The 15,020-nt window shown below is 36.8% G+C and overlaps 1 protein-coding gene across 10 annotated transcripts in view; it reads left to right on the top strand.

The window, feature by feature from the left end:
* PKHD1 (PKHD1 ciliary IPT domain containing fibrocystin/polyductin) overlaps positions 1-15,020 on the top strand; it is a 448,592-nt gene that overhangs the window by 328,122 nt on the left and 105,450 nt on the right. For 9 of the 10 annotated variants that reach the window (XM_079147500.1, XM_079147498.1, XM_079147504.1 and 6 more), the window contains 3 exons: positions 3,481-4,356; positions 5,091-5,259; positions 7,282-7,439. In XM_079147500.1, coding sequence (XP_079003626.1) covers positions 3,481-4,356; positions 5,091-5,259; positions 7,282-7,439 — 1,203 coding nt within the window. The remainder of the gene's footprint in view (positions 1-3,480; positions 4,357-5,090; positions 5,260-7,281; positions 7,440-15,020) is intronic. The other variant, XM_079147502.1, reaches the window with a different exon arrangement.

The raw sequence follows: 15,020 nt of genomic DNA on the forward strand, positions 1-15,020 counted from the left end.
AAACAGAACCCCTAACTCTTGCCTTATACAAAACTCAACTCAAAATGGATCAGAGACCTCAAAATTAGATGAGAACCCTCACCTAATAGAATAAAAAGTAGGTCCAAATCTTCATCATGTTGGCTTAGGACAAGACTTCCTTAACATGACTCCCAAAGCACAAAAAATCAAAGCAGGAATCAATAATTGGGATACACTCAAACTAAAAATCTTTTTCTTGGCAAAGAAAACAATCAACAATGTGAAGAAAGAGCCTACAGAGTGGGAGAAAATCTTTGCCACACACACTTCAGATAGAGCACTAGTCTCCAGAATCTGTAAAGAACTCAAAAAACTTTACACCAAGAATACAAATAACCCAATCAATAAATGAGCTAAGGAAATGAGCAGACACTTCACTGAAGAAGATCTACAAGCAATCAAAAGATATATGAAAAAATGTTCAGCATCTCCAGTAATAAGAGAAATGCAAATCAAACTACTCTAAGATTTCATCTCACCCCAATTAGAATGTCTATTATCAAGAATACAAGCAACAATCGGTGTTGGTGAGGGTGTGGGGAAAACAGTACACTCATAAATTGCTGGTGGGGTTACAAATTGGTGCACTCTGGAAAGCAGCATTGAGATTCCTTAGAAAACTTGGAATGGAACCACCATTTGACCCAGTTATCCCACTCCTTGGTCTATACCCAAAGGACTTAAAATCAGCATGCTACAGTGATGCAGCTACATCAATGTTTATAGCAGCTCAATTCATAATAGGTAGATTGTGGAACCAACCAACCTAGACGCCCTTCAATTGATGAATGGATAAAGAAACTGTGGTATACATATACAATGGAATATTATTCAGCCATAAAGAAAATAAAACTATGGCATTTGCAGGTAAATGGTTAGAGTTGGAGAATATCATGCTAAGTGAAATAAGCCAATCACAAAAAACCAAAGCCTGAATGATTTCTCTGATAAGTGGATGATGATACAAAACTGTTGGTAGGAGTGAGGAGAGGCAAGAATGGAGGAAGGATTGATTGTATATGGAGGAAAATGAGGGGTGGGGAAGGAAAGATAATAGAATGAGACAAACATCATTACCCTTTGTACAAGTATGATTGCACAAATGGTGTGACTCTACTTTGTGTACAACTAGAGAAATGAAAGTTGTACCCCTTTTGTGTACAATGAATCTCAATTTAAAAAATAAAAATAAACATAAAAAGTCCTTGCATGTATGAATTTGTCAGAATGAAGCCAACTCTTATGTATCATGTTCTAATATTAAAAAATGGGGAAAAATAGCTCTCATTTCCTTTTCTTTTTTTCTTTTATTACCCCCACCCCAGTCTACCCCTAAATACACCAGAGCCTGCATCAGGTGGGATCAGCAGGGATGTCACCTATAGGTGTTGAATGGTTATAGGGCTGAAAAGCAGACCAGGACAATTCCTACCTTAATATCAGAGTGCTACATCACTCTCCTCCTTTTGACCAATAACATTTAACTAGAAAGTTTTTGTGATTTTCAAAGGAAAAGTTGGAAAGTACTTAGGAATACATTGTTGCTTAATTGTTCATAAAATTGCTCAAGATATTTAAAGTATTAATTAATAATTGCTCAAGATATTTTAAGTACTGATTAATTTTTAGTCATTGGTTACTCTGCATGCAGGTAAAAAGGTCTTGAACCATTTAAAACTGTGAATTATAATCATGCAAGTAAAAGACATAAAATAATTAAAATAATACTGATATGAAGTCTTGACTGAGACACTAGAGCTACCATCTGTAATAGAAAGCAAGCTATTTGTGCATCGACTCACTCTTGCATTTGATGCCCGTTGTGCCAAGGCAACACCCAATAAGTGTCTTTCGGATGTTTTATCATTGTGAACGTTTCCATAAAGTCTACTGGTTCCTCTTCAAGCAGTATCAGTTGAGAAATGCTGGAATCCTGTTGTCTGGTCACAAGGAGACCTGCACGTCTGTCACTTTGTGCCCTTCCCACAGGGCTTACTTCTTCACAGAAGCTGATTTTCAAGGGTTCTAACTTTTCATCTGTGAAAAAGGCAGTGGAGAAGTGAAGAAGTGGACTACATTTGAGCTTTAAATACAATTACTAAAACAGTGAAATTGAAACTTTAAATGCATGGTGTCCTCATTTTTAATGGAAGAAATAACTTTCTACTTTACCTTTGTCGGTACCTCAAAAAATCAAAAACCAAAGAAAGGAATGAGTGCCCAAGGTGTGCCCTAACTAGCAAGGAATGTGTGATGCATTTTTGGCATATAGCTATAGCCTGTTACCTGAATCCACTTCAGATTTGGTTCCTTGGTACCTCACAACTCCCACTCTGGTTAGGGTGCTGCATAGGTTAGCAGTACAGCTTCATGTGAGCAGAAAATGCCCAATTCCCACTCCTAGCTTGTTTCCTTCTGTTTCCTTATCAGCAAAATGGGTATAATGACTATACCTACTTCATAGGATATTTTTGGAAATTAAGATTTGATATATACATGAATCAGAATAGGGCCTAGCACATAATGAACTTTACATTAGTGTTAGGTATTATAGTTATTAATTCATTTTATTATGAATTTATATTAATTCACCTGTCATCATGTTATTACCTATTTTACCAGGAATATATACACTGACTTATTAATGTTCATTATATTTTAAAATCAATGTGCTGGCTGAATATTTTTCCATGGTAACAATATCTCCTTCAAACAGTACAAATAAAATCCTCAATGAGACTAAATAATTTACTATCTTCTCCTGATAAAAAAGCTGTAGAAAATCTTATTATTATGAAGGTGAAACAGGAAATAAAGTGTGACTAGGATAAGCAAACAGAAAAGATTCCACAGGGTCTTTTAAATGATTTTGAAAGTGTGTTATGGCTTCTGTCATATTTCCATCAAGTAGTATGTTTATAGATTTCTGGATATCAATTGGGCACAAGTAAAGTTTGCACTTGTACTTCTCTTAAGAAATGTTTGGAGTGTTTTATAGAGTTTTTCTTTATATTCATATACACAGTGTTTTTGTGGAGATGGCTATGGTCTTTTTTACCTGGGCTCACAAGACAGGGAGACTTGACTCAGGTGAGAGACCAGGAAGACACATTCCCTTCATTCTTATCCAGGACCTTGACCGAGCCCTCCACAAATGCACAGAATCTTTAAACCAGTTATCCCTATATCCAAAACCTCTCCCTTTTCCCTATATTTCCTCTCATCTCTCCTCATCCTACACCAGACTCTTCAAACTGCACATGGAATCTTTTCAGGAATTAATTCGATATTCCCAGTGATATGTATTTTGTTAGTGAGAATCAATGGTGTGAAATGTAGTGCTGGTGTAGTGCTTTACAACTGCTAATTTTAAAAATCGCATGTCCTGATGCTCTGTAGTGCACCTTTCTTCTGCATTTTTATGGGAAAGAGGCCTGATGACCTGTGTTTTGTTTGTAGGTGTCCTTCAACTTCTAAATGTGGAAATTCAGAATTTTGGTTCACCATCGTATTCGTCCATCGAGTTCACTAGTGTATCAGCAGGATCCTGGATAATATCTTCTACTATACACCAGAGCTGTGGTGGGGGCATTCATGCATCTGGGAGTCATGGACTAATTTTAAATGACAATATAGTGTTTGGCGCAGCTGGCCATGGCATTGATTTGGAGGGTCAAGCCTATTCTCTCACTAATAACCTTGTAGTTCTGATGACACAGTCAGTGTGGTCTTCCGTTTGGGTGGCAGGAATCAAAGTGAACCGGGCGAAGGATATCAACCTCCATGGCAACGTTGTGGCAGGATCAGAGAGACTTGGCTTTCACATACAAGGACACAGGTGCTCCTCTGAAGTGCTTTGGTCTGGCAACGTGGCCCACTCAAGCCTTCATGGCCTTCATCTGTATAAGGAAAGTGGACCAGACAACCGTACCTGTATCTCTGGCTTCCTGTCTTTCAAGAACTTTGACTATGGTGTGATGGTACACGTAGAGAATAGCGTGGAGATAGAGAATATCACTCTGGTAGACAATACTGTTGGTCTTCTGGCAGCAGTGTTTGTGATCCCGGTTCCACAGAGCTCCATCAAAAATGTGCAGATTGTGCTTAGGAATTCAGCCATTGTGGCCACCAGCTCCTCTTTTGACTGCATTCAGGACAGAATGAAGCCTTACTCTGCCAATGTGACACCAACAGATCGAGCACCTCCCAACCCTAGAGGAGGCCGAGTTGGTATTCTGTGGCCTGTGTTCACCTCAGAACCGAACCAGTGGCCTTTGGAGCCATGGCACAAAGTGAGGAATGGCCATTCAGTTTCAGGAGTCATGAAACTTGAAGGTAGGATGTTTAGACTTATCCAGGTAATCTGAGGGTTTCATACATGAGTGCAGAGACTTTTAAATAGCATTCTGAAATTGTATCAACAGAACGGTACAGTGTAGTCTAGTGCTTATGTCCAATTGATAGGCTGCTGTTTTTATAGCCACAATGTGGTTTACAGTGACAGTGAGTTATTCCAGTTAATTGGTTTATACATGTTGGAGATATTTCATTGCAATTACCTAACTTGATTATTTGACAACTCTTTTACTAGGTGCAATTTATCCTGTTTTATAAGTGAGCAAACTGGGATGCAGGAATTATGTCTCATGTAATGTTACTAGTAGAAGGTTGAGCAGCTAAGGATAAAATCATATTTGTACTACAATTTGTGCAGTTCCTCTTCTATCAGATAATTTTTGGATTAATGTGCTCACCCCCCATTCACTTAGTTTACCTGGCAGTTAGTTTTATTGTAAGATGAATGGATTTTGATCAAGTCTTTGATAAAAGGTATTATTCTCAAGACTTTAATGTGTTAGGCTACTCTTTTGTTCTTTATACAATTTCCATGTGTTGAAAATTATAGATATTTTATATCAGAATTTATGGAAACTCCTGAACCTATCCTTCGTAGCTTAAATTGACTCTGGGATATCCATTATTATGGGAATATGCCATTGTGTAATCTATATTTGTGATTGATGGCTTACGTGATATAATATTTTGGTATATTTAAAAATTTTTTTCAGGTGTCACCTTCTCTAATTTTGTAAAGAGTTGCTCTAGTGATGACCTGGACATCTGTATTCTGCCAAATGCAGAGAACCCTGGAATCATGCACCCAATAATTGCAGAAAGGACCAGAATGCTAAGGATGAAAGACAAGAACAAGTTTTACTTTCCTCTTTTACACCACAGGTACCACTTTTATTATTGAGAATACGTTATGTTTTTGAAGTATTTGGCAATTCTTCAAATCCCCAGATATTTTTAAGAAAGAATGAAATCAGCAAAGATCTAGAAATAACTCTCCCTGGAATGGAATGGTACACTGATTTAATGGCCTCAATTCTTTACTCCTCCTGTATTCTTGTCATTTCCTGCATGATTTTTGAAAAATCACTCACAACTAGGCAGAGACTGTTTTCTTCCACTTAACCCAGAGTCTGGGTTAAGCCATGGCACTTCCTTTGACTGACAAAAGAGGTAGAAGTGAAGGAGTGAACTATTTATTGATATGATTTTATAGTTTTGTCTTAATTAGAGAGATGTTTTTGAAATATTTTCAAAATCACTAGAAACAAATTGGCTCTATTCTTCACTCTTTCATGAAGTGTTAGTGGTCTTCAGAAAGAGACCCTGGTTATGAGGTGGCAGAGATCTTGAGAGCTATTGTGCAGACACAAGCATTTAGAAGGAGATTCTGTCTACTCCCCAAAATCCTTGAGCTGAATGACGAGACATAGTCAAATACTCACATTCCAACTCGGTGGTACTACTGTTCATGGACAAAGGATCTGAAAGTTTTTGCAAGAATATGAAAATTAGGGAAACCTTTTGTCTTAAGAAAGAATGAAAAAATTAGGAATTGGGAGTATGGCTTACTTATGCTTTCCCACAACACTGGGGAAAGTCCTTTAATTGTAAGAAAATAATCCAAAGAAACCACACTAATTAGAAAGTTTATGCATTTGGCTTAATACTAGTCTATTTTTTTCAATGCTCATTTTTTAATCATTTTAGGTACCTAAGCAGTTAGGTACCTAACTGATACATAATCATTTTTCCTTCTATTATATATTCTTCTATTATATGATATATAATCATTTTTCCTTCTATTATTCAATTTTTCTTCTGTTCATTTCTCATGATATGGATTGCAGTAATTGTAATGCTGCATGTCTTAGTCAGTTTGTGTGTCTTTAACAAAACATCATAGACTAGATGATTTGTAAAGATAAGAAATTAATTTCTTACAGTTCTTGGATTTGGAGAGTATAAGATCAAGGCACCAACATAATTGGTGTCATGTGAAGGATGCTGTCTGCTTCATCCTTCTGAGGGGAGGAATGTGATATCCTCCCGTGGCAGAGTGGACAAAAGGGCAAAGAGCACTCTCTTTAACATTGAGCCCTTTCATTAGGGTGCTAATCCCATTCATGAGAACTCTATCCTCATGACTTAATCATACTCCAAAGGCCATACCTCTCAATACAGTTGCACAGGGATTAAGTTTCAACATGAATTTTGGAGAAGCAGTATCATTCAAACCACAACACTACATGACACTTCATTCTTTGTGCTAATACCAACACATTGCTGACATACAATAAATATTTAACGTTTTTACTATTGGCACCTAAATATACTAGATAAGTAAAATAGATGATTTGTAATTCAGTGTTATAAGTAGACCTATTATTTATTTTTATACCCTACATAAATGAATCCTAAAAGTGTAGGGATTGTATCTATCTATATCACTATTGCTTTCTCCAACCTGTCAGCAGTAGTTTCCAATAGATCCTTGAATGAGAATATCTATTTTTACTGTTTGTATGTAGTTTAAATATAATTGTATTTACAGAGCTAATCCTAACATACTTCAAACTCCAAAGTTCTATGAAGAAATTATTATAGTGTTCAGTAGATATTAGAGTTAGAAACATATATTGTACCTTGCTTCTTAGAAATTCAGTAATTTATATAGAGATTAGATAACCAGATATTCGGAATATTTGTTTAATAAAATTCTCTTTCTTCTTGACTAGGTAACTGGAAAATAACTTATTTTCTATGGAGTTTTATTCCATACCTACTTAACATATTATTAATAATACAATTCTGTTGAATTTATTTTACCCAAGTTTAGCACTACCCAATGTTTTCTTCTTGCTGCCTATCATGAAATGAGAGCTGCTTTTTTATCTTTCTTCATAGGAAAGATTTGGAAAGAGTGATCTGCCCTGAATCAGATTGTAACAGTCCAAGAAAATATCTCTTCAAGGATATGGATGGGGGAGCCCTAGGTCTGCCTCCACCAGTTTCTGTATTTCCTAAAACGGAGGCAGAATGGACTGGATCCTTCTACAACGCAGGTCAGTTGTGTCTGCACAGCATGACAGTGGTAGAGCTAGCATGTGTGTGAAGGAGCTAGTTTGGCTGTGTGGTCTAGTGGAAACAGAATCTACTGCACAGGATTTTCAGATTTTGAGCCCACCTTTCTCTTCTACCAGGACTTAAAGTTTCTCACTCTGGACAGCTGGTACAATAGACACCATGAGGTTTGTCTCCCTTTTCTGCAAGTGTCCCTTAAACTGCACTGTGCTCAGAACTCCTTCTTCTTTCTAATACAACCAGAGTTGCTTTGCATATCATTTTTTATACTTGGGTCCCTGGAAAGACCGCTGTGTTTTTATTTCCACTACAATTCCACTCTGAATTCCCATTTGAATTCATCTGGAACCTAATGCAGGCAAATCTAAAGAATTTTTCCTGCTTTCTCTGTTAATTTTTTTAAAGGTTTCTTTTCTGGTCTCTCATCTCCTTTTTAAGTTCTGAATATATGCCTGTCCTGGGACTATATTCTCAGAACTTTTTCCTACTTTTCCCTAATTTTTCTCCACAGGACCCAGATGGAAATATCATTCATTCAATGGTGATAACTTTCAGTTAATATCACTAGTCCATAGTCTAATCTTCACACAATAGCCAGAGTGATCTTTTTTCACTTTCCAGTGGCTTTTCATCCACACAAAATGAAATCAGAATTAAATCCAAATTACATTGCGAGGAGAGTTGGGGTATTTGGCTCCAGTCTGCTCTTTCTCTCATCCCCCATGGCTCCCTCTTTGCTTACCTATCATGGTCTTCTTAATTTTACCTTTGATATGAAACACTTATCCCTAGCTCAGGGCATTTGTACTGGCTATTTCTTCTGCATGGAATATCTCCTTATCACTTCTTTGAGAACTGATTCCCTCCCTTTTTTCAAATAATGACACTTCAGAGAAGCCACCCACAACCACTCATCTAGACAAAGTTTTTGTTTATTATTATCCAGCTCTATTATAGCTATATTGATTTTGTCAGAGTATCATTTCCTGACAGTATATTGCAAATATAATAGATTACTTGTTGATTTGCCCCTTTAAAACACACACTTGATGAGGGTTAGGATTTTGTCTGGCTTACTGATGTGTATTTGGGAGGATACCCAACAAATATTGGTTGACTGGCTCATCAAATGGTTGGATATGGATAACCAGGAAGAATGTTAGTAGTATTTGTTTCAAACCATTCAAGAGCATCCAGAAGAAATTAAGGCCTTCAGGTCATTGGCTTATAAATTTATCTCTAATAGGACGCTCATAATGCAGACCATTTTAGGTATCTTTTTACTTGACTGCATCTTTCTTCCATCTAAACTACTGTGATGGTATAAAATTTGACTTTTAGTATATTGGTATATACTTCTTTCCATAAAATTCTATGTTTGAACAGTTATACTTTTTTATATTCATTTTGCATCTTTCTGTATATTAAAGACTTATCTTTTCAATAGAGTGACATGCTGTGCAGACTATAGGTTTTAAAGTCATGTTGAGCATGTGGAAAGGTTAAGTAAATATTCATTTCAATATATTGGTTATATTGGTGAATATAACCAGCAAATACATTTTTTTGCACAGAAGAATGAAATTCAGATATATATATATATATATATATACATATACACATGTGTATATTACATATATATGTATATATATGAGAGAGACAGAGAGAGAAGAGAGCGGGAAAGAGAGAAAGAAAAAATATGTGGAGAGTTGAAAAGAAAAAGATAATAGGCAGCTACTCTTCCATTTACTGCTAGATCTACTCAAATCTTTCTCTAGTAAGATTTTCTATTCATTTCAAGAATCATTCCATTTTCATCAGTGTTTATACCATCCCTGTGCTTTAAAGTAAGCCCATGGATTGTGGGACTTTTCTGGACTTGTTATTTGGTAAGGGACACATTTCTGTGTAATTAATAACAAGGGATATGGGTTGTGTAATATTTAATGAAAATTAAATTTCATCCTAAGAGAAAAGAAAAAGGACAGAAGATATTGCCTTATTTCATATGTAAAACTTAGAATCAAGTGGTTTATGGGGCTAATCCCAGAAAACTTCAGTAGGGAAGTGGGAAGTGAGACTGGGAAATAAAGCCAATAAAGGATGCATTATCAAACTAGCTAACACTGTGTAAGCTGAAGCCCAACTCTGCTGGGAACTCCAGGGCCCCACATGGTCCCAACCAAACTGTGAGGAAGCTAATGATGCACTTACAAGTTACATCCCTTCTTGCCACAGAATGAGAGATGCTTCGGGGCATATGGACTCTCCAGCCACTGGGCTTTCTCTTACCACAGGCCACGTGTACTCTTTCCTGCAGCCAGAAAATAATTTTTTTTTTCTTAGAAGGAAGTCATAGGTTTTTGCAGTAGCACTCTTTGGTGTGCAAAGGTGAGTGCCAAAAACATGGGTGTGGCATTGAAAACATCTGTTATAAATAGGACTCAAATATAAATCCAGTGCTCCATGTTTAAATCATAAGAACATTTTTATGAACTTTAGGGGGTTGCTTACCATGATATGAAATGCGTTGTTTAGGCACAAATATGCTGTTGTTGTTGTTTGCAAGGCTGGTGCGTTAGATTTTTCTCAGCTCTCTGCTGTGGCTATGAAACATGAATCAATAATAGAACTCTGGAAGGTGATATAATATAACCTGACATTTACTATCATGGTGTGGACTCGTATGTGCATATATGTGACTGGCTGAGTGTATATATAAAGCTGCAAAATGAGGTTGCTATAGGTGCCAACTGAAGGACTCCCAAGGTGGAATCTGCTGTTTGCTGTACTAGGAAAATAATCCATGTCCTCTTTCAACAAAGGAGACAACATTGAGTCAATGGTGCCTTCTAGGTACTAATAGATTTGTAGTATTTTCCTTTGATTTCCAAAATATGAGTAACTCCTTTCTTCACTAAGGCAAGATATTTATATTTTTAAACTATTCTTTCTTAGATACTTTCTAGTTCCTGTCCACAGTCTATTAGATGGGAAAAGCAAAAATTTAATTTTAAGGGAATTCTATTTTGTATTTTTAAGACAGCAGTTCCGGGTCTTCTGTCAATCAGAGAAAGAAATGTGACTCCGGTGGAAGTGGAAACCACTAGAACTGAGGCTCAGTTTACTCCTAATGCCATTGGGCTTGTCATATCCTTATGTCTTTTATCTCTTTTATTAACAAATATCTCAAATCCATTTGGAATCCATTGTTCTTTGAGGTTTACTTTGAATTTAGAAACAACAGATTTTTTTTTTTTTTGAAACAACAGATTTTATTTGCCCATTTAAGTTGTACTAACTCAGTCCCAAGCATATTGTCAGGCATCAGGAGCAAAAACCATCCATGTAGATCAGCTAGTAGGAACACTGTGCCAGTGTTTTGCTATCTGTGGAGTGCAGAGTGTGTAGCCAGGGGAAAAAGTGAACTGTTAATTTTGCTTTATACTTATCTGTAACTTTGCATTTGCAGCCAACTTTAAAATACGCATGGTAATAGAGTGCAAGACAGCTAATCCCAAACAGGTAATCCTTTGCAAACTACTTGCATTTTATTCTGTAAAGAATTTCTTTTGATTATGGAAACATCTGATGATCTGTAAATCCAGAATCACTTGGAGAAAACAAAGCCTTGAAATTAATATCTCACTTAGATGAATATTTATATCAGGGCTTTGCATTCTGACTTCTTACTCATCTCTTGTCTATCCCCTCCGAAAGTGGATGGCATCACCTCACAGATTGGTTCATACATGGGGAGGACTCCTGCTGGTGCAAGGGGACTGAAAGAAGTCATAGCTTTAGTTTTGATAGCATTCACCAATTTCTCAGACACGCTGAAGAAGGTAGGAGGGAGGTTAAATAGAATCTAGTGTTACTTGAGCAACTTTTGTGTGCTAGGTGCTGAGTTTGACATTCTCCTTCATTTCACAAATGTGTTTTTGTCTAACTACTATCTACAGGCATCTTTCTATATGGAAACCATATAATGACCAGGATGGTATCCCTATTTTTATAGAACTTATACATGAAAAATAGTAGAGATAAGAGGGATGAAGAAAACTAAATAGTGTCTTAGACTAGAGAAGTAAAATTGTGTCTGGGGCGGGTGTGGAAGTAGATATTTGAAAGAGAGGTACATTTCAATTAAAAATGGAAGGAGGAGTGAGAAGTCACTACTCTGAGCAGAGGGAGGAGATTCCCAGGGAAGAGGACCAGCCAGAGCAGGGATTCTGAGACAAAAATGGTCTTAGCATGTCTGAGGGGTGGCTGGAAAGGAGATCAGTGTGAGTGGCATGTAGTTAATGAGAGAAATAGTTGCAGGTAGACAGGATCAAGCTCCTTTATAGGCCAGATTAACAGGTATGCAATTTGTTAAAATGTAATTATTTAATTTTATTATGTATGTGTAAGTTGTACACTATGATGTTTTGATATGCACAGAGAAAAGTTTGCTGTAGTCAAGCAAATTAGCATATTCATCATCTCAGATATTCACATTTTTTTGGTGGCAAGAGCACCTAAAATTGACTCTTAATAAAAATCTTGATTATAATACAATATTATTAAATGGTAGCACTCATATGGTACATTCTCTAGACTTATTCTCCTTACATATCTGCAAGTTTGTTCACTGTTCTACATCTGCTCATGTCCTTTCCCTTCTACCCCTTTTCCCTGGTAACCACTGTTTTATTCTCTATTTCTGTGGATTGTGTTGAAAGTTCAGGAAGGAAGTGATAGGGTTCTATCAATTCTCTGCAAAGTCCTACTGGCTGCTGTGGAGTGACTGCCCAGTGGATGGGAACAAGCTCCAAGCAGGCAATGCACTCAGGGAGTGGTGTAGGCTGAGACAAGAGGGTCTTCTAGTGGTGCTGTCCCGTACGAGTGCCCCACCAATCTGTACTGGCCCACAGGCTCTTGGTGATTGCTTAACAAAAACATAATTGTAGAAAGTTATCATTGAGAAGCATAGCAATTTGAGCTGAGGATGTAGCTCAATGTAGAGTTCTTGCCCAGCATGTGTGAGGCCATGGGTTCATTCCCCAGTACTGAAAACAAAAAACAAAAAAAAAAAAAAAAGAAAAAAGAAAAAGGAAAAGAAAAAAACAGTACTTTCCCACAATGAGGTAGAAAGGGATTATGCATCAAAAGGTGGAAACATAGCATTTGATAGAGTCTGTTCCATCTAATAAACAAAATGCAAAACGTGGGGCTTACATTTCACATGTCTAGTTTGTATGATAGCTTACATGTATGAATTTACATTAATTTCTGTCTTCAATAGAAAATGTAAAACAAAACTAAAACCCCCAATATTTCTTCGTGATCTGATCAGGACAGGGGTTCCCAAGGCTGGCTTATCATCAGATTCATCTGGGCATTGAGTGTTCATTTGTGTGTGTGAGAATTTTGACTCAGTAGGGTTGTGTGAATTCCAGCCCTTTGTGTTTACCCCCCCATCCTATGTCTCTGCAAGTGATTCTGCTGTGTTATATTTAAAATTGCTGCCATAGACTTACATATTCCCTTTGAAGGACATAGACAGTGTATTAAGAAGACAATATTTTCTAATTTAAAAAGAGGAGCAGTTTCAATATCTCATGAGTAATCAAGAATTAGTTCTCCATATCAAATACTAACAGACATAAACATTTACATATATACACACTGGATAGATTTGTGAAAGGGAAAAAAATTTAAAAGACACAGGAATGTTTGCAATCTAGATTACGTCTTGGAATAAAAATAATGTGTTAAACCTGTACTTTTTCACAGATATCTTCTAGTACTGAGGTGAGCCAAATGCCCTCAAAATGTCACTTTCATCACAAATCACCGAATAAAAATGTGTTTGATATTGTTTATTTTTAAAGTCCATGTTGAATCATTATTTTTAAAAAACTAAATTCATGATAAGCTTTTCCCACAGTCTCTTTGACGTTATTCCCATCAAATTAGGGTTATTCGAGCAGCACTTTCTTGACCAAATCCACCTTCAGGGCAGGTGTGAGTTTCCCATTCTTTACCCAGAGGGTGAAAACATCTATCAAATTGTGTTACTTCTTGGACACTTCTCAAGAAAGTTATAAACCATGGTGAGAGCTTAAGAGTGACTTGTGTCTCAAGTCAAAAATAAAAGATTAGGCTGATAAAAAAGAAAATAAAGTTGGCCTTTGACTGTCAGCCCACATCATGATGAAGTGACTTCTAACTGAATAAAGGGAGGACTGTAGGAACCAGAGACGTCGCTCAGTGCTTAACAGGCAGGGTGGAGAGCAGTTCCTCAACTCTCTGTTGCTAGATCTTGAAATGTGTCTTTTCTTTAAGCTTCCTAGGCTTCTATTTCTTCCCATTTGTCCTGAGAGTGACAGCAAGACACTATTATAAAATGAGAGAATGGAGAGGGCGGGAGAAAATGAGAGGACAGAATGGAGAGAGGAAACGGTTGTTAGAAAATTTGTCTGCCAATATCTGTGCTTGCAGAGGTCTTTTTCTTCTAGCTAGAGGGGGAAATACCATTCTCTTTTCCCAAGCAATTATAGGCCCCAAAGATTGAAACTTGGTATATAGCTCTTTAATCTCAGCAGATATTTATGGTTAAACATTAGACTTTTAGGATTCCAGATGTCAGGGTATTAAAATATAAAGGCACAGTGAAGTCTCAGAAAATATTAGACTCTTTGGGATATGTGGCTGCAAGGGATTTTTATCCCAAGCAGAGGATAAGGCTTCTAGTGATACTTTGTAAGACCCGAAGAGCAACTTTCCTTCCCCTCATTTTCTCACTCTCCCAGGACTTGCCTGGTCTCCAGGCAGTGAGTGGCGTAGCAATAACTGATGGCTTTTTGGAGTAGTCCATGCTGAGTGGTAGCATGATTTTCACATGCAATTTTTAAAGGATGACATGAAAAGCCATGTGATCCATGGGGACAATTTCCTTTACCTTTCCTCAGTCTGGACATTTTATTACTGTGATTGTCTTACTCTTCAAATCTGCCATTAACAATAATTAACACTTAAAAATTGACTGTATTCTTGGTTCACTGCTGAGACCTTTACATAAATTATCTCACTTAATGTCATTAACAGGATCTATCCTATGAGAGACTCTCTTACTGCCTCCATTTTTTAGATGTGGAAACTGATATGGAGACCATAGGTACTTTATCCAAATGACTAATTAACAAATGACTCAGGACTGAAGTGTGTTCTTAAGACTGTGCTATATTCTATCCAATGTCTACCATCCAAGTTTCCTTCCTTCTTTCTCTATATTCTTTGTTAGCTGTCTTAAATCTATCAGTGTTTTCATGAAGCTCCGTCAACAAGTACAAAGCTTACTGGGACTGAGTAATTATTCCAGCAATCATCCACCCAAACTAGTAATAATGATCATTACCATTTATCCAGTATACTCCATGTGCCAGTCATTATGCTCAGTAGTTCATAAACATTCTCATTTATCCTTACAACAACCTTAACATATAAGGATTATTTTTCCCTTTAAGCATTTGAGGAAATAAGGTTTCAGAGATATTAGCTAATTTTTCATGGTTATA

The sequence above is a fragment of the Sciurus vulgaris genome, assembly GCF_902686455.1.
Source record: "Sciurus vulgaris genome assembly, chromosome: 7".
NCBI lineage: Eukaryota > Metazoa > Chordata > Mammalia > Rodentia > Sciuridae > Sciurus > Sciurus vulgaris.